At 44.5% G+C, this 25,568-nt stretch overlaps 1 protein-coding gene across 4 annotated transcripts in view; it reads right to left on the bottom strand.

Moving 5' to 3' along the window:
• The window catches only part of WDR7 (WD repeat domain 7), a 1,275,554-nt gene that overhangs the window by 1,126,033 nt on the left and 123,953 nt on the right, over positions 1-25,568 (bottom strand). For all 4 annotated transcript variants that reach the window (XM_086960437.1, XM_086960439.1, XM_086960436.1 and 1 more), the window contains one exon: positions 13,648-13,789. In XM_086960437.1, the coding sequence (XP_086816563.1) occupies positions 13,648-13,789 (142 nt within the window). The remainder of the gene's footprint in view (positions 1-13,647; positions 13,790-25,568) is intronic.

The raw sequence follows: 25,568 nt of genomic DNA, 5'->3' as shown, positions 1-25,568 counted from the left end.
ACGCTCGCCCAAAAGCACTTAATTAACGGGCAGTCCCAAGCTAAGTGCCGGAAACCCATCCCCTCTGCGCTGCATCTGGGGCAAATATCCCCCCTGTCTGCAGAATACTGCTTCAATAAGATCGGAGTAAGGTAGGTGCGGTGTAGGAAGGTAAAATGTATTAATTTAAAACGTGCATTACATGAGACCTTCTGTGTTAGAGCCCCTATGCGCTTATGCTGCCCGTGGTCCAGCGGCGTACCCAAGTCCGCTTCCCAGGCACCGGCAGGGCCGAGTCCCGTCGCATGGCTGCATATAGTAGGGAAATTAGCCTGCGTCCTCTTCCGCAGGACAGAAGAATATTTAAGGTGTGAGTCATTGGGGCGCCTCCGGATACTGAGCCCAAATTGACCGCACTACATCACGCAGACCCTGATAGTGTATATACTGCCCTCTCCCAAGGCCGAAGGTCTCTTCCGCTTGTTCATAGGTTAGGAAGGTCTCGGTGGGGTATAGGTCGGCCAGGAATTCACAGCCCCCCTCACGCCAGGCACAGAAGAACATATGTTATTCCATTGTCACCATAGGTGCCAGGATCCAGATCGGCAGGTCCCTATGGAAGGGCGATGTGCGCAAGACTCTCTCTATGAATCGTTGCCAGACGCTCGCCGTGTGCCTTACGATGTAGGATAATGTCTCATTCGCCCCCCTGCCCCGCATCAAAGCCACCCGTAACTCCTGCACCGTTGCTCTACCCGCCAATAGTTGCGTCTCCCAAATGCCTGCGTCCGCAAACCATCTGGCAGCCGGTTGCAGCTGCGCAGCGTAATAATATAAGTCAAAGCGCTGGACCTCTAGGCCTCCCTCCTCATAGGAGCGCACCACTGTATGAAGAGCTACTCTACTGCGCCGGCCCGCCCAAAGTAGGGACGTAAGTAGCATGTTCAGGGTCCGAAAGACCCTAGGGGGAGAGGACACAGCATATTCTGGAGGACGTAAAGTGTCCTAGGCAGCATTACCATCTTGGCGACAGCTAGCCGACCCATAAGAGATAGCGGCAGGGTATTCCAGAAGGACACTGATTGCTGCAGGGACTGTATCACCCATTCAAAATTGTGTGCCAGTAATTGTGCTTCTTTTGAGGCCACTTGAATATCCAAATAACGAAAGCTCTCCCTTTCCCATCGCAGCCCTCGCTCCCGCAATTCCTCCTAGGGCACTGACTCAAAACCAGACAGCGGAAAGATCAGGGACTTGTTTCTGTTGAGCCTCAGTCCAGACGCCTCGCCGAACCTATCTAGATGGTATAACAATATTGGAATTGCCTCTCTGGGGGCTCTCAGATAAAACAAGGCATCATCTGCATATAGTGAGATAATATTACAAGTTTTTCCTATCCGTATGCCCCAATGCGACAGCTCAGAGCGGATCCGAACTGCAAAGGGCTCTATAGCCCGGGCAAAGAGTAGTGGCGAGAGGGGACACCCTTGTCGTGTACCCTGTCCCAATTGCCACTCCTCCGATCGCGCGGTTCCAAGTCGTACCCTAGCCCGAGGGGACTTGCATAGGATACAGATCCAACGGCAAAAATTGGGGCCCAAACCCATCACTCAGAGGACCTCTTGCAAATAGCCCCAATCAACCGTATCAAACGCCTTGCAGAGGTCAATGGATACTAGTACCGTCTGTTCTTCCTTCCCCTGGATCTCATGTATGATGTGATTCAAGCGCCGTAGGTTCATGGCGGTGTTACGCCCAGGAATACTTTTGCATTGGTCCGGAGGGAACCAAAGAGCCATATGCGGTGCCAGACGAGTGGACAGTAGCGTGGTCAAAATTTTCACATCTGTATTGATCATAGTGATCGGGCGATACGAACAAGGGTCGTGTTTGTCCCCCCACAGGTTTAAGGATCATGCAGATTTCCCCCCTTGTCATGCTCTGTGGGAGAGACCCGCTCTCAAATGCCTCGACAAATACCTGTAAGAGGAGACGAGACAGTGTTCTGCCGAACTCTTGATAAAATTCTGGTGGGAACCCATCACTCCCCAAAGACTTTGCGAGCGGTAGGCGAGCCAGAGCTGCATGCACCTCACTCAACGTTAGTGCAACATCCAGGTCCTCCCAGTTCGCCTCAGAGAGGGACGGCCGGGTCAGTCCCTGTAGATAAGGGAGATAAGAAGCCTCGGATATGTCTGGGTCTGCAGTATATACTTGTTGGAGGTGAGTTCGGAGAACTTCAAGGATGGCACCTTCCGAATGAACCATGTCCCCTTTTGAGTCTCGCAAAGCTACAATACGTTCCGGGGTCTGCTCCTTCCGAAGGATCCAAGCCAAAAGCCGCCTGACTTGTCGCCCTCCCTATGAAGACGCTGCCTATATTGGCCTAGGGAATACTTGTCGAGCCGGTCAAGAATATCATGCACCTGAACTCGGGCAGTCTGCTCCTCCTCCCTCTGCAGGTCGTCAGGGGACGCCATGGCCTGGACATTTAAAAGGTTATTCTCCGCCGTCCAGAGATCCTGGTGGAGCTGCTTCCGGACTCCATAAGTGAGTCCCATGCAGGCTCCCCTCACCACCGCCTTTAGGGCCTCCCATTTGGTGGCCAGCAAGAGGTCCCCCTCCTCCCAATTAAGGTCCACATAGTCCCCGAGAGCTGTTTCTACATGTGCCCTCCCTACCTGGTCTTGGAGGATATCCACCGGGAGTCTCCAAGTCCAAGGGCGGGAAACCGGGGTCCCCCCTTGTACCATGCATGCTGAGTGATCAGATAAAAAGCTAGCCTGGTGGGTGACCTCTATGGACATATTAAGCTCAGCATTCGCTACTAAGACCCTATCAAGACGACTATATGTGTTATGAGTGGGGGAAAAACAGGTATAAACTTACTGCGTCTGGTTTTTCTGACGCCAGATATCCACCGCTCCTATATTCTCCATAACCTCCCTAAGCTGCGCAGTCATACGGGTTTTGTACCTTCTCGGAGTGGGGACCTATCTAGGACCGGGTCAAGAACACAATTAAAATCCCCAAACCAAAGGATTGGGGCCCCCAGATCATGAATCAGGACGTCCTGGAGGGCCCGAAAGAAAACCGGGTCATCCACGTTGGGTGCATATGTGTTCAAGATGATAAATTACCTACCATCTAATTTTGACCTGAGAAACAGGTATCTGCCATGTATGTCCGCTTCTACATATTGGATTGCCACCAGGACACCAGGAGCCACCCAAACCAATACCTCTACTAGCATACGTAGAAAAGGAGGAGTGGAATACCTTACCCCGCCACTTTTTCCCCAATTTCTGTGCTCCCTCATCCATAAGATGGGTCTCTTGGAGGCATGCAATTGAGACCCCGTGTCTACGAAGAAAACAAAGGCGTCTATACCTTTTAGTGCATGTTCCCAGTCCCCTCACGTTCCAGCTCATAAACTTATACCCCATGTCTGATGATGTAGCCTGCCCCCCCCCCCCCCCCACAGTACGCTATCCTTGGTGTTCCTCCAATCCTGTGCCCGAAATGTAATACATGCAATGCCTAAAACATTCCCCTTCAACAATCCCTTCCAGAAGCCCCCCCACCCACGAGCAATATACTTGCAACAACACAACTTGGCAATATGCCCTTCCCATGCTGGTTCCAGGACGTGCACACCCACCCAATTCGCCCAACAGGGCTAAACCTCCCAAAAGATAAAAAGGAAACTCCCCACCCCCCACCCAGCTCCCAGCAAGCTATCACATCAATAATACAGGGCTCGGGCCATTACAGTTAAGAATCCAACAATTTGTCCAATCCTTCGCTCCTTTACGAGCATCCACGTCCCCTCCAGCATTAAACTGAGTGCATTCCCCCTTCTGTGTGCGGCCCCAGCTCGGCCGGCTCCAGCTTCGGAGTTCAACAAACCCTAAAGGACCACACCCGGTCCTCACGACAGGGCCGCCAATGTCTGTCCCTGAGCCCCTGCCGTCTCAGGAATCGTAGCACTGGTAGGTGCAATAATATCCGTGGTGGGCTGCAGTGTATCTGGGACCAGTACTTCTCCCGGAGGGGGAGTCTTTGATGTCGTCGGCAAAGTTTCAGACTCTTCCAGATCCAGGAGGAGGGCCCCATCCTCCCCCACCGTGACTCGCTGTCCCTCCTCTCGCTCAGCCCTGTTTGATTGACGTTATCTCCTGCTAGTGCGCCTCCTCCGCGGTTGTGTCCCCCATGTGCTTCGGTTTCCTCCCCGCTCTCCTGGAGGAAGGGCATTCCCCCTGATCTCAAGCCATCCCCAGACTTCCTCCGGGGCTTCGAAGAAGTACGCCTTTCCCTGGGAAATGATCTTAAGCTTGGCCGGGTAAAGCAGCATATACTGTAGGTGTAACTCCCGGAGCTTCGGTTTAACTATCAGGAAGGACTTCCGCTGTTCCTGGACCAGTTGGGTGTAATCCGGAAAGATGGATACCCTTGCATTTTCAAACGTTAGATCCGTCGTCTCCCTTGCCGCTCCCTATTTCGATAGTTGAGGATCTTGGCAATGAGGGCCCGTGGTGGAGGTCCGGATCTTGGGGGCGGAACCAACGCCCTATGGGTCCGTTCAATCACAAATACTTCTGACAGACCCGCAGGGCACAGTGTTGTACGAATCCAGTTCTCCAGAAAGCTATCTGCGTTACCTGTCTCTGCCCATTCCGGAATACCAAGAGCCCTGATGTTACTGCGGCGTGCTCTCGCTTCTGCGTCCTCCACTCCCTGCTCCAGTGCCCCCGTCGTGGAAGTAAGTTGTGAGACCGTCAGGGTCTGACAGAGGTGCCTGCCCAAATATTTGACTACATCTCCCAGAATGCCTAGTGTGGAATGGGAGGGATCACGAAAGGCATAAAACCCTATGGGAGACAGCGATCGGTGCACGTGATTTGTCCTTGTGGTGTCTGAGGTTGCGGACGCCCTGTCCCCGCGGAGTTGCTGAGGAAGTGCTGTTCGCCTGCTTCGTGGCTGCGGAGTAGGTGTTGTGCTGGTTCCGTGGAACCAAAGATTCATAGGCAGTTACCGGCTGGTGCTGCCGTTTTGTTCTTTTGTTCGTGAGACGCCTGGATTGCCCCCTCCACGTTCTCACGATTGTTTGCTTGCCGGCCGGGTGAGTCGCTGGAGACGCAAGGAATGCCCCTCCACACCTCTCTCGGAATTCTCTCTAAAGAGGTTGGAAGTTACAGGCTGGTGCTGCCGTTTTGTCTTTTGTTCGTGAGACGCCTGGATTGCTCCCTCCACGTTCTCATGATTGTTTGCTTGCCTGTCGGATGAGTCGCTGGAGACGCAAGGATTGCACCCTCCGCGCTCCCAGGGGTGGGCCCTTCGAGATACACTCAGCCGAGTGTATTGGTTGATTCTAGAGTCAGGAGCCGTTGGATTTCACCCTCATGGAACTCGTAGTGAAATAATCTAATACTTGCCCTTGTGATACTTGAAATACATTTCCTGAATTTCCACGGAAGAGCCGGTAGGCTATCTTTGTTTTCCTTCTCTATTTCTTTTGTTGCTTGGATACATGGTCCATTACATCTAAGGAGAAGGAGAGAGTCCAATTCTACTGAGACTTTGAGGAGGTACTCTTTGTATGTCGTTCTCTTGGCACCTGGTGAGTGTGTTTTTGGGTTGAAAGAAACATGAATGAAGTGCCTGACTTATAGGGTAGATAGAAAGAGTACTAATTGTTTTTCCGTTCCTCAGCAAGAGAAAGGAGCCAGCAGAGGGAAGAGGTCGCCTCCTGAGCATTATCAGGTAAGGGTCCAAGACCAATCACTGAGATAGAATAGGTAGGGAGTAAGGTGCGTACTAACTTATGTCCTCTTTTGTTACAGGTCCCTATCCCTGCTGCTCCTACCCCTACCTTTCCCTCGCCTGACTGCCTTTGTGCTCTGTATGTTTCTGATAGTCAGAGTGGAGAAGTGTGGCTCAATGGTTAGAGCGGCAGACCCTGATGCAGAGGTCTAACCCGTGACCAGGGTTCAATTCCCTGCCTCGGCGGGTCTTGGGATCAAAATTTCACGCTTTGGTGCCTATTACAATCATGGAGTCCCACTCTGCAACTCTGGGCAATAGCTTGCTTAATCTCCACAACGGCCCCCACAACGCTAAGGATGCCTGGCCTCCACCTTGGGGGTGCCCAGGAGTGGACGCCTCACAGGGAAAGCCAGGATGGGTTCCACAGCGGTATTCGTACAAGCGCCTTGAGACCCTTGCGGGTGAGTAGTGCGCTATACAAGTATCAATTTACAATTTAGTGCAGGGAGGTCTGGAGGTGGACCCCATTTGAGCATCGTTCCGACCCCGAGGAGCAGCAGCCGTGACAGAGACTGTTTTTTTGAGGGACACCACCTCCCCTTGCAACTGGACGATATTCCCCTTCGCATCAGAAACCTTGTCAGACACTTTTCGCAGGTCTGTCCGTAATAAATTCACATCAATGGATACCATTTCAATTTGACGCTCCAGGGCAGAATGGGACCCCTGAATAGCCTTTAACAACTCCGCCCAGGAGGGCTCTTAGGGAGTCACATCCCCCTCGTCCTGCCCCGACTGGCGCGTGATCCTCTGCGAGGGGAGCCGCTGGGTAGTATATTGCGTTATGGTGTTTGACTGCGAGGCCCGGGGCGCTTTATCTTTACGCATTGCAGACATCAAATAGATTCACCCCAAGGCCCCTAGGTGGCAAAGAAATTCCTAACAGACCCACGTCAAGACCTGTGTGGATGAAGGCGATACACGGCCTATTCCCCAGTCACTGCCTCTCACTCTGTCCGCACCAACTCACCACAGTGTCCCTCTCATGCTTCACAGGCCCTTCTCGGTATGTCCTCAGTGCCGGAGCCCAATACCAATGCCGCGTCGGGGCCAGTCCCAGCGTAATTGGGTAAATCACACAGGTGAGAGGGGACTGCGTCCACTGCTTAGGTCGGGCACGCCAGGACCATCAACTATTTCCAGGGCCATCATCTCTCCCCTGCTGCTAAATCAGGCGGCCTCGTGGTCGAGGGAGTCCCTCTGATTCAGTCCACGAAGGCGGAGTCTCACACCTCCACCGGGACCGGTCAGGAGTCACACGTTGTAATCCAGCTTCAGTCCCCAGAGTCCTGAACTGGCAGCCTCAATCCTGATTTCACCATGCAGGATATTCCCACACCACAAGAGCGTCGGCCGGCCAGAGGGCCTAGCGGACCCCCTGGCGGTCCACAGACGTTAGCAGGAGCCCTTTTGCCGTCTCTGCAGCCCTCCCGGGCCTTTCACACGCTTTGCCCAGCTCCCGGGGCCTCCCCCGCCTTAATAGCACCGGCAGCAGCCTCAGCCCAGACCGCCCGGAGTGCCGAGCCGCAGCAGCACCAGTAGGATTACAGGCCCCCAGAGGCTCCCGACGACACAGGAAGTCCCCTCCGTCCGATTGCTGCCCCTCAGTATCAGCGCAGTAAGGCCAGAGGCGCCCCCCACCGCCAGTCCACCGGGCTCACCTGCCTCGGCGCTCAGGCCCGTCGCCAGGCCTCCCGCAGCCTGCAGATCTCCGAATCAGAAAGGAGGCCCCCGATGCCAGTGGGCGCCTCCCAAGACGGATCGCCCCTCTAAGGTGCAGGCCGGCAGGGCTCCGACCGCGTACTCCAGTCCCCTCCGCTCCGTGCAGTCCGGCGCAGGGATCGCCTCCGGATCCACCGGTGCTGTTCAGCCTGCCTCAGGCGTCTCTCTCTAAGCTAGGGCCCCAGCTGGCAGTGGGACCTGCTCTTTCGTCGACGCTCCCCACGCCTCGGGGGTCCCGATGTCAGTGGGCCCTCCGGTGGCAGGTCGCCTCCATCTCGTGGAGGTAGGCCGCAGACCCCGGCCTCGCTTGATTACGGCACCACCTCTGCAGCGCCCGGGCCGTCGCCTCCGCTTCCCAGCCAGTTAACAGCCACAAAGTAGGTCAGGATGTGCCCCTCCGCTTTCGGGGTTTGTGGACACCTTCTTTACTGCCCAAGAGTCCTGGGAAGGATATTTTTAAGAGGATTTTTGTGGCCGCCTGCCGGGAGCCGACGGAGCCTACGTCCTGTCGGCCATGTTGCTTAGCCACGCCCCTTCTACGAAATATTTAATCTTGAAATACTTCATTGATCATTCCTTAGATGCCTGATGACACAAATTCTGAAATATTTAACCAAGGTACTCATTTCTCTCTCGTTGTTCTAACACACCTGATTAGCACATATACTTTGCGGTTTCACTATGCAGTCAGACCAATTACCGGCAACTGTTAGTGAGGCTCTAATGATCACGATCCTGAAGCCTGGCAAGCCCCTCAACTTATGTGATTCCTACCGACCGCTATCTATGGTGAACACAGATAATAAAATCTTAGCACGCATGCTTGCAACAAAGCTGCTGCCTCTTCTCCCTAACCTAGTTCGCCTCGACCAGTCTGGCTTCTTTCCGGGGTGCTCTACTTTGTACTACTGTTGCACTCTCTTTTGCCTGCTACACACTATGAACCCACAACTTCCCAGAGTGGCGGTTTTTGTAGACACAAAAACTTCTTTTGATTACCTGGAACAGCCTTTCCCATTTGTGCTGCTCCTATGCTTAGGGTTCAGCTCCAAATTCCTTGAGTGGATTACCCTCCTCTCTGCGCTACCCCTGGCTCGACTGCATGATATTGGAATCATCTTGGACCCCACAATATTTAGTAGGGGGACGAGGCAGGGATGGCCACTTTCCAAAATTCTATATGCAATCGCTATGGAATCTCTCATGGTACGGCTGAGACAGCACCATTCTGAGTGGGGCCTTGACTACCATACTAGACGGGCTGGTAGTATCTATGTATGCGGATGAGGTCACTGTATAAATCAGGACTCCAATGCAAAATTAGGCCCGGTACTCTGTAAGTTTATACTCTTTGAAATCTTGAAGGGAATCTCAGTTAACAAGACAAATGTGTAATTTTACCTTCGATTGATACAGTAAACTAGTTCCCAATGGAACTCCCTCCTAGAGTGGGCGAGTTCCTCTGTGCAATATCTGAGGATCCAAATCAGTAGAATATACGCTCCTGTGGCAAGAAAACGATGGGAGAGCTGTGGAGTGGCTGGAAGAGCACATACCTTTGTGGAGGTGTTTGCCCTTGTCCTTAGCCGGAACTGGCGACGGCTAAAATTGTACTACTCCCTAAATGTTTTTACCTATTCATAAACATTCCTTTGCCACTGAGCAAAGCCTTTTTCATCCTCCAAAGCTCCCTTTAGATCCAAATGCCGTGGGCTGGTGAACAACCAAGAGGAGAGTCTTGGTTGTTCACCAGCCCACGCCTAAGCAGGGAGGGTTCGGTGCCACGGATTTTGAACTTTACTACTATTGCGTGCATGTCCAAATCGCTCATCATTGGTTCCACCCTACCCAATACCCACCCCAAGAGGCAGTGGAGGCGGATAATACCAGCCCCTGCCACTTAGCTATGGTATTGTGCAACACACCGACAAGACCAGCTCCTGAAATTGATACGGTTAGATGCATGAAATGGGCATGGAACTAGTTGAGAAGCAGGGAGCAGTTGCCCTGCCTTTACACCACTGACTTACGTCTCATGCACAACTCTGCACTCCCACCATGAGAGAGAAAATAGTACAACAGCAGTTAAAGTGGTTGGGGCTGAACACACTGGGGGATCTGTACCCTACTGGCGAGTTCCTGTCTTGACAAGCTGTGCATTTGTGTCCTGCTGCGCTCCATTAGATGCCTTCCTCTACTACTACTACTGAGAGTGCCTGTGGAGTGGCACAACCCACATTTTCCAGAGAGCCTGAAAGTGATGGGCCTTAGACTGCATGTGTGGTGCTTTCACTGTGGATGTGAAGACCCTAATTTTCTGCTTCTGGCCTTGAGCTGTCCTGGGATTTTTATACTTGTCTGAGGAACATAGTTAGTCACTCCCTACCCATGATACTCCTGGTTGCTCTCTTTGGCAATGACAAAGATATCCCTGCTAGCTATGCTATTCCTACTGCCTAGGCGAAGGGCTGCCATGCGCTGGAAATGCAACTGGGAACTAATGCTTATGAAGCGACAACGCAAAGAGATACATGGGCCCCATATGACATTTTTACTTCTCGACAGGTCACGTGGTTCCTGTCTGCCATCTGTCATAGCTCAATATATGTGGCTGGCGATGTGAGACTAGTAAGAGCCAAAGTCACAAATAGCTCCGCCAAAACGGACATATGGGGTTCTGGTGGATTATGTGATGACCTGAAATGCTGTTGGAAGTCCACAGAAAAGAATGTTAGACATGGGCACTGATCACACTTACTACATAATAATGCATGTTGTAGGATGGAAATGTTCCTTGTTGTATGATGTTCGACTCTTGCTTGTAAAACTAAATTTAAAAAACTGTTTAAAATAAAAATCATCTGCTCTTGTTGGTAGGTATGCAGTCACTGGGTTGGCTTGGCTCTCCTTGTTTTGGCACTTTGTCATGCACTTCACTTTGTTTTGTTATATGCATGATACTTCATATTGTTTTTCTTTAGGTGTATTAATTATATTTATGAAAATGTTTATTTAGGTTTTGCCGCAAGGCACTTCTGTATTAGTGTTGTACGTTTATGTCATGCTTGGCTCACTCCTACTTGTCATTTATCCCAACATGTTTATCAAAACCTACATCTATTATGTTTATAATTATTGCAGCCTTGAAAAAGATCTCTGAAGACAAAACACATTTCAGCTGCTAGCTTTTGTAAAGAATTTTCAATCAAGACCATGAACAATTGGGACATGTTTTCAATAAATCAGTTGGATTACTGAAACAGTCTGGGACGATTTGTCTATTCAAGGATTACAGTGTCATTTTCCATAGTAATGTTTATAGTGTGTACCCTTTAGACCCTACAATCAGTGCAGACCTAATGGTAGCAAAATGTAGGATACCATGAGAGCACCACTTTATACCTCACTTACATAGGTGTAAAATGATCACTTTGACCCCACCTTTGGCATTTCGATTGAGATTCAGTAACCACTGCTACCAAAAGTTGTATTTACTACAAAAATAAACCCAATGATGCTTCAAGGCAACCAGGATTTTCTGGGACTGATTGCTTAGAGATGTGCGATGAACACTGTTTGGAGTGCATTTTGCATTCACTCATACTATTTTTATTTGCGGATGTATTCCTTATTAAGATGATAATTCTTATATTTATGATACACAGAAGCATAGCACAGCATAGCATAGCAGAGCACAGCATAGCAATCGTTTGATAATACCACTGCTTGTGTGTGAATTGATTTTGTGTGTTCAGGGAGGGGTCAATCTATCTTTCACCTATAAGAGTCCCTTACAGGTTTGTCAGATTCCAAGCACGCCTAAAACAGGTAAGCATAACTTGGCAGAATGCAAATCACCTGTCCATTTACCCTGTATGTGCAACGGTCATAGTTTCCGTTGGGGTCTGGGCAAATCTATCCTGATGTGACCCCTATATTATAGCTGTTCTGATGACAAAATAAATACTTGGATTTTATTTTCAAGTCTTGGGATTCCCTGGAAATTGTGAATCAAGATTAAAAAAGCAAGGAATTTGGGGCCCAATTTGAAAGAGTACAGAGTTGCGAGCTCAGAAAGTCTAGCTCAAGTTTCCGAGCCACAAATGTCCTGGCTTCATTTCAAAATGTTTTGATGTTTAGATTCGGAACCCAGGATTTTTGTAGTAAAAACCAACGAGGTAGAAAAGATCTTGCTGTAAGTAAAATCAAAAGCTCCTTGGTCAGAGTAGTGGCATTATCATTTAAAGTTTACAAGGAATCGATAAACTGAACCCAAGTAGTCCTCGTGGACTTTGTATATGTTGTGAGAATTGCCGGCACCAGTGCAGATAGGAAGATGCATAACCTCAGACAATTTTTATTGTAATTATCTTAATAATAAAAATTCCCTCCATTTCTGCTGAGAAGTGAAACTATATCCCATAGTTACAATTGAAGGGACGTTCAGACTAGAAACTAAATAGACACCTAATAATTGAGGGTCACAATACACCGGACTGGCAGCTACATAATTAAATTTATGAAGACAGAGAAAGCAATTTGAACAGCATCTAAAACAAACCGTATAGTCAAACAGAAGAAACCGCTCTCGTGTACGAAACACTGGCTACGAGGCAACAAACTGTTGACACTTCCCAAAATATATCAATGCATTGAAGACCTATTTACTTGCCATTATGAGCTAGGAAAAATAATTACTTTCCGCAAGAGCTAAATCATGGGGACAACTATTGAGATCCTTATCAACAAACATTTGTGTTGACAAAACTCAGTTTCAACCAATGGGAAATAACACAGGAACCCTGTGTTCACCAAGGCCCTGGAAACGCTGACCTATTTTCCATGAACAGAGAGCAGAAAGTACAATTTGTGAAACATAAACATATAATTAAAGCCCAGGGATGTAGAAGAATTGTGGGGACTTTTATGGCAATGAAGCACTGATGAGAGGTTTAGAGCTGAGAACCAGTAAACAGTGGCCAAGGTAGACCGTATTTGTGGTTTCCAACGTGTATGGGTGTCACCTTTTTTAAAGGCTGTCAAAGGAGAATTCACATCAAGCAAGTTATTACATTTTGAGATGATTGATTGTCAAGACATTCATAAGAGCAGACTATGGAGTCGTCTGAACTAGTCAGCTCCAGTATAACCAAGATAACCACCTCTGGAGACTGGTCTTGCTTTCTTGCCTATTGCTGAGCTTGTGGTACCGGAACGATCACCATGTAAACATAAAGAATACTTAAAGTTTGCAGAACCTAAATGGAGCAGTATATAAACACACAGAGAATAGAAGCGAAGATACAGTATCCCTTAGCAGTCATAGGCAAGCCACACGAGGTAAAAAGTCTGACAACGACAATATGCCATCACAATCTGATAATGCTACTAAGGATTAAGAACATACAAACATCGATTGAGAAATACATTTTATGAGACAAGACCCACAACTCACTGGAGCATCCCCAATTAGACCATACATCCCATGGCTGTCTGACCACCTCAAACGCCAAGCGGCCATGGTGGAGGGTGTATTGATGCATTTGTTTATATCGACCCTAAGAAACCGTTTTACTGACTTTAAGTTGCTGTGTTGAAGTGAAGGGTGCATGTATTGTGCCTTGAAATTTTGAATAACCTTCATAATTGACATTTTTATAATTTACAAGGCATATTTAACTTGGAAACAGTCAAACCTACAACTATAGAACAAATGGAAATAAGTTCCAATTCCATTAACAGCTTGACTCGTGAAAAAACAAGGCTTGCATCACAAGCATATTTATCAGTGGTACTGCTATGAAAATGTAACTAAAAGACAAATTGACGTAGCAGCAGACGGGCAGGATACTGTAGTAAGTCATGCTTCCTGGCAGTTGAGGTTTATAAGTATCTGCAGATGAAGAAACAGCCGGCAAAGTACTGAAGGAGTATTCTCATCAAACAATAATAATTATTTCTTCTGTCGAATCAGGTTTAGCATAATATGACGGCTTGCTAGGCTAACGGGACTATCAGATGCATATCTATATGGAAAAAACAATTTTAAAAAACTGCTGAAGACTTAGAAATCACATTCCATGCTCAACACCAATTTGATAGCGAGAGGATTGCACATACCTTCAGGATTTTCCTGTTGCTCAAAGGTATCTGGCACACTCCAAATACAGAGTCTCCCCGAGGAATCTCCCTGTATTAGAAGTTTATGGAAGCACTCTCTGCGTCCATAGAAGAACCGAGTTACAGGAGGGCAAATTAGCAACTGAGGAATAAAGATAAATTGTAAAAATAGTGTGTTGCTACAAGCAAATTAACAACTTTTGACTTAAGAAAAAATATTTAACAAAAACAGCTATTAAGACACCATGAAAATAGCTATTATAATTTTTTTAATAATTGCCAGTATTTGGATATTTAACTCAATTGTTACCACAAAAATATCTAAACTTGCAATGAAGCACCAAAAGGTCACTACTTGCTTGTATTATTTATTTATCAACAGCATTTCTTTAGCGTGGATCTAACCACAAGGACAACAGAGCCCTATACATACAATATAAAATACATACATATTGCAATGTTGGGGAACATTTGAACTTTTAAATGGTTTATTTAGACATTTGTCCATAAAACATTCTAAAGAAAAAGTCACACTTAACAATTAAAACATTTAAAAGAGAATAAAACATTTAGAAGAACCCCACTCCTAGCTCCCCTCCCCCCATCCAACTCACTACGTTTCATGATTAAAATGTTGTTTTACAGATCGTAAAAAACAAGCAATTCCAACCGCCACATCGAAATTAAGCATTTCGGACAATAGCTCTACAGCTTTATTCCTATGGAGGCATCATATTTAAAAAAACAGAGGTCTTAAAAACTTGATTCTATTTGCCAAATAAAATACACAATCTATAATAATATGCATAAGGGTGCATTTAACTTTCAGAGGGCAGGGGCAGAGACCACTATTATTCTGTACCCTGATCCTGTGTCGGCGAGATGAGTAGATTGGATTACATCCCACCCTAGCCTTAGAATTTCATTCCTCAATCCTGGGTCTGGTAGCCGTGATAGATAGGGAAAAACTGTATTGTGGCCCAATGTGGCAAACAAGAGGCTGATGGATAATCTACTCTTTAGATACAACAGGTCGATAGATTCTGACGCCACAGAAGCAGATTCCCTCTGTGCTCGTTTGCCTGGAAATGGGAGCCAAGCTGTAACTGGCCCACTATTTATATGAAGGTTCCTTAGTGCAATTATTCTGGTTCTTAAGGCCTTTGCCCACATCCTCTCACTGCGTTGGATCTCTTCCCAACACAGTTTGGAAACTTTGACCACCTCATCATCCTGCGACAATGCTTTAAAATATCTTAGTCTATTTTCAGAAACAAGGGGGACCCAATAAGTACCTAGGGACCTTGGGCAATCAGCTATTATGAAAAACAGTGGTCGATAGGATTAAGTTTTCACAAGAACAAATGTAAATATAGACTCCAATCAGTGCTATATTGATTAGTTTTTCAGTGCCCAGCCGGGCCTGAAATTTTATTTCAAATATAAACAATTTTAAAAGACCATCAAGGAGGTCTAATGCAAAAGGTGATAGGGTACAAGCCTGTACCTATCCAGAGTACACTCAAAAAGAATTTAAGGGTGAGACAGTAAGCAGAGAAAAGGAGGGTAAAGAATATCAGGCTAAAAGAACATGGGAGCCAATTGTCCCTTGCATCAATAGCATATTCGCAAGGCAAGTTCAGACAAACAATTCATGTAACAGTATCAACACAATGGGAAGGTTACAGAACTGAAAAAAGTGTCGACGGCGTTTCGATCCCCGGCTCCTAATGAACTGGGATCATCATCAGGACTAAAACAATGTATTGCCTGTATGTGCTTTTTGGAAAAACCTTTTCGAGAGGTCTACAGGACCCTCCTATGAGTCAAGGCGCGGTGGTTCGGTGGGGAGGCTGGTGCCTCGGTTTCCTAATAGGATTGTTGAGAAAAGCCGATGTCCTGTAGGGGATAATACCCGCTTGGGACGAGTCACGTGGTGATACACTGTATCCCGACCTCTTGTGAGTAATTATTCAAATTATTCTTCGCACAGAGTCAATGCTCCTCCACTCGTAATACGAGCATTCCGCGGGCGCTGTACACAATGGCAGTCCGCCGGCTTCACGAAAATACGGAAGGGGATCGAAACGCCGTCAACACTTTTTTCAGTTCTGTAACCTTCCCATTGTGTTGATACTGTTACATGAATTGTTTGTCTGAACTTGCCTTGCGAATATGCTATTGATGCAAGGGACAATTGGCTCCCATGTTCTTTTTGCCTGATATTCTTTACCCTCCTTTTCTCTGCTTACTGTCTCACCCTTAAATTCTTTTAGAGTGTACTCTGGATAGGTACAGGCTTGTACCCTATCACCTTTTGCATTAGACCTCCTTGATGGTCTTTTAAAATTGTTTATATTTGAAATAAAATTTCAGGCCCGGTTGGGCACTGAAAAACTAATCAATATAGCACTGATTGGAGTCTATATTTACATTTGTTCTTGTGAAAACTTAATCCTATGGACCACTGTTTTTCATAATATTAAAATATCTTAGTGCCAGAGTAGAGGCCGCCATGTTCCAAGAAACCAGATTGCACTCTCTCTTTGTGGCCTGAACCATTATACCGTGGGGGAGTGATAAAAATCTTTTAAGCACCACCATGTGGCTGCGTCCAAACTGGGGTGGAGTGATGAGCAAAAGAACGATGGATTAAACCCAGATCTTTGTGACTGGGGGTAAATGTTTGCATAGTTCAGCATTCCGTTCATAATTTGTTCCTTTTACAGAGCAAAAGTATGGCTTTGAAATTCCTACTTGGTCTTTGTTCCGAGACGACTTAAATGTTTAGCAATTTATATATCGCATCAGGACTGATAGGTGTATTATAGAAACATTAGCAGTACTCAGAGGTGCACTGCATATGGGGGTGGTGGTTTAAAGCACAGTTGTGAAGCAGCAGAGAGAAAGAAGTTAATAATATACTAACTGTATAATAACCATAAGCTCATAAAGACTGTCACTAGTTTGGGAACTATCTGAAGAGTTAGGTCTTGACATGTTTGCTGAATGTGGAAAGAGAAGTTGAGATTCTTAGTTCAGAGAGTAGAGCATGAGAGGCTGCAGCAGAGCTCCAGAAAATGATTAATTCAGTTCAGTAGAGGTTCACAACATGGATACTCCATGGAGAATGGTATCCTGGCTTCTGAGACCATTTCATTTCTCTGTCACTAATGCTTTAGGTCCAAATGTGCATAATATTACCCATCAAATAAATACCAGTACATACATACATCCATATAAGCAAACATGCATTATGCTTGTAAATATAAAGTTCCAAAGTATAAACATAAATAACAATGTCTATTTTGTAACAGCTCTAATTATAACAACATTCTTTATAAGTCGTGGAATATGACACATTAGCTTAAAATTTAGAGTTTGGAAATATCAATCCATTACATACAAAGGGGGTGGAAAAAGACTGAGCACAAACAATGTTATCACAAAGAGGCAAAATACCTAGTAAAAGGTCCGGTCAATCACAGAAAATCTACTCTGGTACTATGAAAAGTGTGGCAAACAGCTCACATTTTGAACAAACTGCACTCAGTAATGACCAGTTATTGCATTTCTGCAATACAAGACTCTAATCTCAGATAGGAAGAAGACACCCTGTCTTCAAAATTGTTTGTTTTCAAACATTAGGCTAGTAATAACCCAACATATCTGAGCTTTGCCAGTAGTGAGACAAGAGCAGCCATCATTAAAAAGGGCTAATAATTTAGACAAATGGACATAAAAAGAAGTTGTTAGGTGAATACTTCCAACCATTTCATTAGACTAAGAATTACGTTTTCCTAAGCTCAACAGACATAGGCACCAGATTGGTGTTTGGATGGTTACATTTCCAACAGTCTCCATTTTTTACAAGACCCAGCTGGACTCATTTATTTGGGAGCAGTATATCCACAACAAAACTTGTTGTTAGGTTTTAATTGTTACCATATTTTGCTTGTTTTCCAAAATAACATTGGGATTCATATCAAACATTGATATAAATAGCATAGTTCAGATCTTTTTCTCTCAATATTTCCTGTGTTATTCTGACAGAAGATGATCACCATTCGTTTCGATTCAGTACATCATGGCGTCTAGCCCAAAAATTTATGAAAAATTAGATAACTGCCCAGCATGATTTAATTTGAGATAGTTCTCTTGAGTTTTCCATAGAAATTCAGTAGCTCACTGCTTAAGTAAATTGGAGATTGGACTTTCACCCAGTGATAGTTCTTGATTCTACATACTCATGGTCACCCACTAGTTGGATGACAGAGTACGTCAAGGCATATCAACTTAGACCAGTACGTTTTTTCCTCCAACTTGAACATAAGGATTCTTCCACTGTGTTGCTGTGGATGATAGATATCGAGTTTGCTCATATTTTTCAATTAGATGGTGAAAAACTAATTCAGTGAAGAGCACAGGCTCATTACTAAATTCATGATGCAGCCAATCTTTGTGGCATTGCTCCTTAACACCTTATTTTTTAATGAGCACTCAACCACGGGAGTCTGCTGCGTTTTTCCAGTAACCACTGCTGAGCTTTTGATAATATGAATATGTTACTATCATTTTTCAGTTAATTTTGAGCATGGGATGTTCACCCTGTCTATGTTGATTGTGCTTTTTCAGGTACCAGATGAAGTTCCCCATTGGATTTTCTAGACTTATATATGTGTAGATTTTACAAAGAGGGGTGGGATTTTGAAAGACGTAAAATAAGTTAGAGAATTCATTTTTATTGAATGCATCTCAACTTTTGGGATTTTTTGGCCACCAGTCTGCTCGGTAGGAATGGCTATTGTCAAGAATTGTCTTGTAAGCTAGACAGCAGATTTTAAATTTGGGTCTGGCCATTATGGGAAGCCAGTAAAGGACACAATGTCTGAGGGTGATATGGTCAGACATGAGTCAATAGATGTATCAGGGTTACCTACTAGTATTGTGTTCCTAAAGTCCAGTCTGATGATGTCCAGCACAGGGACTGCCACTAACGTTTAGGCTAAATGAGGCGGCAGATTTTTTTCAAAGCATGGAAATGAATGTTTGCTACTTCTGCCACCCTACTGGCATAAAAGGTATGTGTGAGAGCGGAATAAAGTGAGAACCCTAGGGTTGAGAGTGGGGATGAATCCATCCAAAGTCTAGGCATCATGTTTGCCCTTGGAGGAGGTTACTTTGAGAAAACATACACAGCATTTCTAGAAGGGCAAATGTTGCTAATCAGTGCAATGATCATGTCTAATCATGCACTACAATGAAACACAATGTTTGAGTAACTAATGTGCCGAAGAGAGGGACACCTTCAATTTAGGAGTCCCCATGAAAATGTTGTACGGAAGATGTACAATAGAACAGAGTTAACACTAATATGAACTAATTCCATACTGGCCGTATTTCTTAACAAGGAATGAGGTAAGCCTGTCACTTCTTGTGAAAGATAATCATAGTGGTTGATTTTATCAATGGATTACAGTCAAGAACACACAGGAGTCGATCTAAGAGTATACTGGGATGTTGGAATACTTCAAGTGATGGAGTTGGATCTGATCTAAAAGAAATTGCAGTTCAGGAGTGAGGTGAGATAAAGCTGGGAATCACCATTGTGTTTAGTTATGAGGTCTGTGCGTTCTTGAGGATAACATCAAGAGGTTCAGGTTAAATATTAAAGAGGTTAGACGCCAGAATGGAACGTTGTAGTACTTCTTGGGGCAATTTAATAGCCCTGGTAAAGGAATTGTCGACTTTGATCAAATTAAATCTATTAATCAAATATGAAGCAAAGCAATTAAGTACATTTATTTTCAACGCAGGTATGCTCTTTCAGAATATTATTATGAGTAAAGCCATTAATGGTGTTGGAAGCAGTTGATAAGTCAAGTAGAACAAACAGGAATTACACACTAGCACCAAGAATATGTTTTGCATCAACAAGCAAAGCACCTTTAGTAGACTTGAACAGAATTTAGTAGTCTAGTTGATTGTAACCCAGTCTGGAAAAAAGCCCAAAAGATAGCTATATTAGATTTACTTTGTATTATAAAAGGGGAGAGCTAATTAGGGATCAGGGTAGTGAAAAATGTTGCGGGTTTCACCTTATAGTTTCCATGAGGTCACAATCAAGATTTCGTTGAATTGCAGCCAAGTATCAAAGGGTTTAGCATTAAAAGACAAGTGTTTCTGCTGATGCTAAAGAAGAGACAGAGTTTTTTGGGAGTAAATGCGCAAATGTGGCTTCAAGATCTTCTACTGTAAAAGAAGACAGATGAATACTGGCCAATTTACTGACCATAGAGAGTTGTTAAGGACAGATTTTCACACTGGTAATTCTTTTTATGTATGATTAACTCAGGAGTAGATCACTTACGGGGTATGTTTACAGCAGTGTTGTATACATTGGTTACCGAGCAAAAAAAGGTGTAAATAACCTGACTAGACTCCTGACTAGACTCCTGATAAAACCCTAATGAAGTTTGAAGTCTGATAAGAAAACAGAGTTAGAAACAATTAGTTAATCTATAAAGTCTTTCAAGCATCGCTCAATAAAAGGTCAGTTGTCAGCAAAAGTGTAGTATATAATATTTGGTCTCATGGAGATTTGAGGATTTAATTTCCTGGGACAAGCACAAGAAGGAGGAATGCAAATCAATGAGTATTTGCTTGCAGTGAATTGAAATCTTGTAAAGGACTGTAATTCTCTGCCTACCCACTTTAGAGATCTCAAAGAAAATAGAGTAGTAAGGAGGTACCAGCAGCCCCATACTATTTTTATAGGTGACATTAAACCATGTTTCAGTGAAGACTTACAGATTGAGCTCAAAGTTAACAATGATATTAGCGCCAATAAGCCTGTGTTTTATGGCTTTCTTACAGTTGCATAGAAGACACTGAATTGAGGGGTTGGCCAATTTGCTAGAGCTCCTCTGGTATGTACCTCCTTTTGTACCGCTTTGTTCGCCATAAGTTGGCAGGGCATGCTCAGACGTGAGTCCCTTGCTCACTTTGCCACTGGATTCAAGCAAGCCTGGCTGAAGACGGCTGTAATGCCAGAAACCGGTCCTAGGAAGCTTGTTTCCGGTCCAGGGAAGGCATGGCTTGGCAGTTCGGGCTGCACTGTTCCCATGAGGCACAGGGTCAGACTGATTTGCATATGGCCATGTCTGAACTGGGGTGGCAGAGTGGGTTAAAGAACGGTGATGGATTAAACCCAGATCTGTTGACTGGGAGTGAGTGTTTGATTGGTTCAGATGCTCCGTCCATCAGCACCCCCTTTTGTACCGCTTTGTTCGCCATAAGTTGGTAGGGTATGCTCAGACGTGACTCCCTTGCTCACTTTGCCACTGGATTCAAGCAAGCCTGGCTGACGACGGCTGAAATGCCAGAAACCGGTCCTAGAAAGCTTGTTTCTGGTCCAGGGAAGGCCTGGCTTGGCAGTTCGGGCTAGACGGTTCCCATGAGGCACAGGGTCAGACTGATTTGCATATGGCCATGTCTGAACTGGGGTGACAGAGTGGGCTAAAGAACGGTGATGGATTAAACCCAGATCTGTTGACTGGGTGTGAGTGTTTGATTGGTTCAGATGCTCCGTCCATCACCACCCCTTTTGAACTCCTCTGGTATGTGGTCATCAATGTAACAATAAAACTTTCATACATAGACTGTTGAGGATAGAATGACATGAGCAGGTGCATCAGAGTGAGGCCAGAGAATTTGAAAGGTTTTTTTTAGATCAATGGACATCACAACAACTTTAGAATACCAAAACATTATAGGCAATCAAAATAGTTAGAGAATTCAATCCATCAACAGGAAACAGTACACCCACACAACGTAGAAGTCAACCCATGCTGCTTTCACACACAAACATCACTAAAAGCAGCATGCTGTTTTGTGTATTTGAATAGCTGGCCTAATAAATATGCATTATTCCACATTTTCCAATGAGAGTATCTTTGAATACAAGTACAGGAGCCTCAAGATCTTGGACAGAAGCAAACTTATGCAAATTACCCTTGGATTGAAATTCTAGTAGCTCATTACAAAATAAATAAATCTTTCATTAACATAAACAGTAGAAACAAGCAAATACTTTTATAAAAATGGTTCTTCCAGATTGACTGTTATGTGTGGGAAATCCAGAAACTCTATCTATCCAAGGTATACGAGATATTTTAAATGATTAGTATTTCATTGGTAAAATAAAAGTGTCTAAATAGGTAACTACATTACTAATTGGTTTTAATCAGTAAGAAATGTACATTAAAAACAACAATCACCAATAAGCAAAACTTCCTGCATGTCTGATGACCAGCAGGTACGAAGGCAAGGAAAATGCATGCAATACAAGTCAGGTCCTGACATGCAAAAATATAAGGGACAACTTAGCCTTTACAAAATATGAATGAAAGTGCTGGGTACGTGTTTTTTCATACATATTTTGTTATAGTACTACACAGGTACAGTTTTACACGTACCCCTATAGGGCGAAGAGATGTGCCTAATGGTGTTTACTCACCCAACAAACATGAAATTCATGAGAAAACTAAGTGAAAACTTACCATTCAATGTAACTCTTCAGCTAATTTCATAGAGATAGGCAAATAGATGTGAACATGATTTTTCAAGATTTGCCGTGAATGCCCTCTATCTGATTACAACCCAACCAATGTTGCCTGGTTGACATAAATTATACGATAAGAGATAGATCACCAATTGCCTATTTTTTCTTACAAATCATCCTAAATCCTCGTGGCACTCAAAGAGGCTAAATGTTTTGATATAAGTTGATGCTAAATCCTACCCCCTTCAATTTCAGACCATAAGTTACATCCGTCTACTGTTTACCAGGGGTTTTATATTAATATTCATTTACATAGTCATTAATTTGCAGTTCAGAGCATGTAATTCTTTGTAAGCAGGCTAGAGTCGCAGAAGGTTCTGACCATAGTAACAAGAAATGAAGTGGGTCTCCAATGAATCAAAATCTTATCACATTCCAAAAGCTAGATGATCACTCTACTGGATAGAAGTTAACAAATCGCATCAAATTATGATGGAGGGGTTACTGCTTATTAAGCAGGCTTAGACATATTAGGGGAAATGTATAAAAAAAAATACAGACCAAAAAGAAAACTAGAATTATGTGCCACAATAGTGTGGGAAGACTCTACACCCTTCAGGAGTCATGGGCATGAATTTGTTTTTGTAAGTATGTTGTATTCTGTCCATAAAGTGCTTTGAGCAATGTTACCAGAGTAAAGGGAATAAGTCTCTGGAGACTAGCAGAAGATACGTAAGCATTTTAAATTCAGAAATGGTGCAGGAAAGAAGATATATGGGAGAAATGCTTAAAAGGATTACTGTAGTCAAAGTGTGAGGTTATGACAGCCTCCATAATTGTGACATGTTTTTTTAAGGGGTAACTACATTCATCAGTTTCGGCTAAACATGACAATACAACTTCATTTACATGGGTGAGGGGCACTGACGAGGGGCCTAATTTAGGGGTCATCAGGCATCTGCCGATCTAGCTGGGCATTGATGGCACTGCCTCTGGCAGCCCAGTCTCAGCTGACCTATCATATTTGAAGTTACACACCTTGTTGGCAGCCTTGTCACTGAAACGGCATGCCAACCAGTCATTGTTTATTCTATTTTCCAAAAACTCATAGGTAGGTGGGAGTCTTTGGAAAACAAAAAGTAATAACCCAGAAATGTTGAAAGATTTTTCCCATCGTTTAGCCTCTTCGATGCTCATGACGAGCTCAGCTCGTCATGAGGCACAGCTCCACTGTGCTCATGACGAGCTCAGCTCGCCATGAACAATGGAATTCAATGTTCTTCAGCACAGAGGGAGAATAAGACCAGCATCGATGGTGTTGAGGCACTTTTTTTGTTTTTCTTGCCCAGTTCTGCCATGCCAGGTAGTGCCCAACAGGAAAACAGCCATCAAGAATGGCACTGATGCGGCTCCCCTCAATAGGACAGCCACTATGACTCTATTCTCACCTTTGGCTGCGAGTCAGATATGGCGTTTCCAAAAACAGCTCTGGCATTGAAAACACAGAACTATCACCACCTCTAAATCAACCAAAGATTGGGTGAACAGGGCATGTACACTTATTACAGCGATCTCTTTACTGGCCCTCCATACATGTGCTATGTGGGAAATACTGAGCAAAACTTTGAATTATTGCAGCCCCACTGAGGTCCTACTCTTGCTTACACTGCAGTTTTGCATGCAGCCTTGGGTAAATGACCAATAAAAGTACCAAGTGAAATAGAAATTAAAACAGCTTTCATATAATCTTCAGTTAGCTATTTAGGGTCAGTGAAAATAAGGTTCTCTAAGCTGCCAATGATTCTCTTTTTGAGAATCCTTTCTCATCTAGTATTTGTGATAAACGGGTTAGTATTGCTTATTGTGTATTTGCCAGTACCTGGCAACCCTTGGGTGATAGCACCTAATAATTCCCCTTTGACTGGGCTTTGACACTTTTTGAATAGTAACACCCATTTGTTTATGCTGGTTTTTGGACTCTTCACACTGAGATACTGCTCAGTTTATGTGCCAGACTCCTAAAACATGTAGAAATAGTTATATCCCCGATTGCCTTATTTAACTTTTCCATAAGGCAATAGTATGTGGTGCAGAAACGAGCCCACAGCATGAAAAGATGTTTTTTTTTTTAAGTAGTGTTTTTTTTATTCCGTTTTTTAGAATAACATACATAGACAATTTGGGAGTGCTTCTCCCAACATGCATTTCCCTTGTTCACTGTGCCACTGGTTTCAACCTAGCCTGGCTGATGAGGGGTAATACCCTGAAACCGGCCGCAGGATGCTTGTTTCCGTTCCAGGGAGGACCGGACTTGGCAGTTCGGTCTAGACTGTTCCCATAAGGAACAGGGTCAAGACGGATTTGCATATGGCTGGGTCTAAACTGGGCTGGCGTGCTGAGCAAAGGAACAATGGATTCAACCCAGATCTCTTGACTCGGGGTGAATATAGGATTTATTCAGCATCCGTCCATCATTTGTTGCGTAACATTTATATATAGGCCTGGAGCGTTAATGCATATTGTTTCACAGTTCGGCGGTTTGGGTTATTCATTGGCTCAAGAGGGCTGTTTCTCCGATTAGCGCTTGTGACAATGCTTTCAAAAGGTCGAGGTCTTCTAGCAGTTTAACATCGGTCTAGTTAATGACATTTTAATTTCTTCTGCAATCGTCCACTCTGCAAAGTACTGACTTTTTGTGCCTATAACGTATATTGCTACACATCCCTTCGCAAGGAAAAGCCCATGGCATAAAAAGTTAAATGTCACCTGTAGACTGTAGAACCTATTATGCTATCCACTAGAGTGACATAAAAACGTGGCTTCCGGCCTATCATTTAGCGTGACAACTGCAGTATAAAACCTGCAGTGCTACCTGTTAAAATAAACCTCTCTTTTAAATATCAGTGAATCTGCCCTATGTATGCGTTATAGACTAGAAGATATAGTGAACAGTATTTAAAAGTGGAACATGTAGAAAATGAATGTTGCCACTGTGGTAAGTACAGCTGTCCTATGTAGAAAACCAGAGGGCAGATTAAAAATATTGATACTTCTAGCTCGGAAATGAGGCAAGCTAGAAAAATAATTAAATTACTATTTGTAATAGCTTTTTAAAATTCAATAGTGAAGTGGAACTTTTAATAAATAATAGGGAAACATAACTTTTAGAAAGTTACATTCTACCTGCATGAATTGTCAGAAGACTAATATGTGTAAGCCTCTGCCAGCTCCCAGCCTACGCTCTAGTCCAGGTATATGCATGAATGGGAGTGAAATGATTCCAGGAGAAAACATAAGGCTGGCCTGAATAGGAAGAGATTTCTCCTCTGAACTTCACAGACTAGTCAGAGTGGTGGCT

Source organism: Lissotriton vulgaris, chromosome 3_1 (assembly GCF_964263255.1).
Source record: "Lissotriton vulgaris chromosome 3_1, aLisVul1.2, whole genome shotgun sequence".
Lineage (NCBI taxonomy): Eukaryota > Metazoa > Chordata > Amphibia > Caudata > Salamandridae > Lissotriton > Lissotriton vulgaris.
Note: the sequence above shows the minus strand (reverse complement) of the source record. Positions and strands in the feature narration are given on the sequence as shown.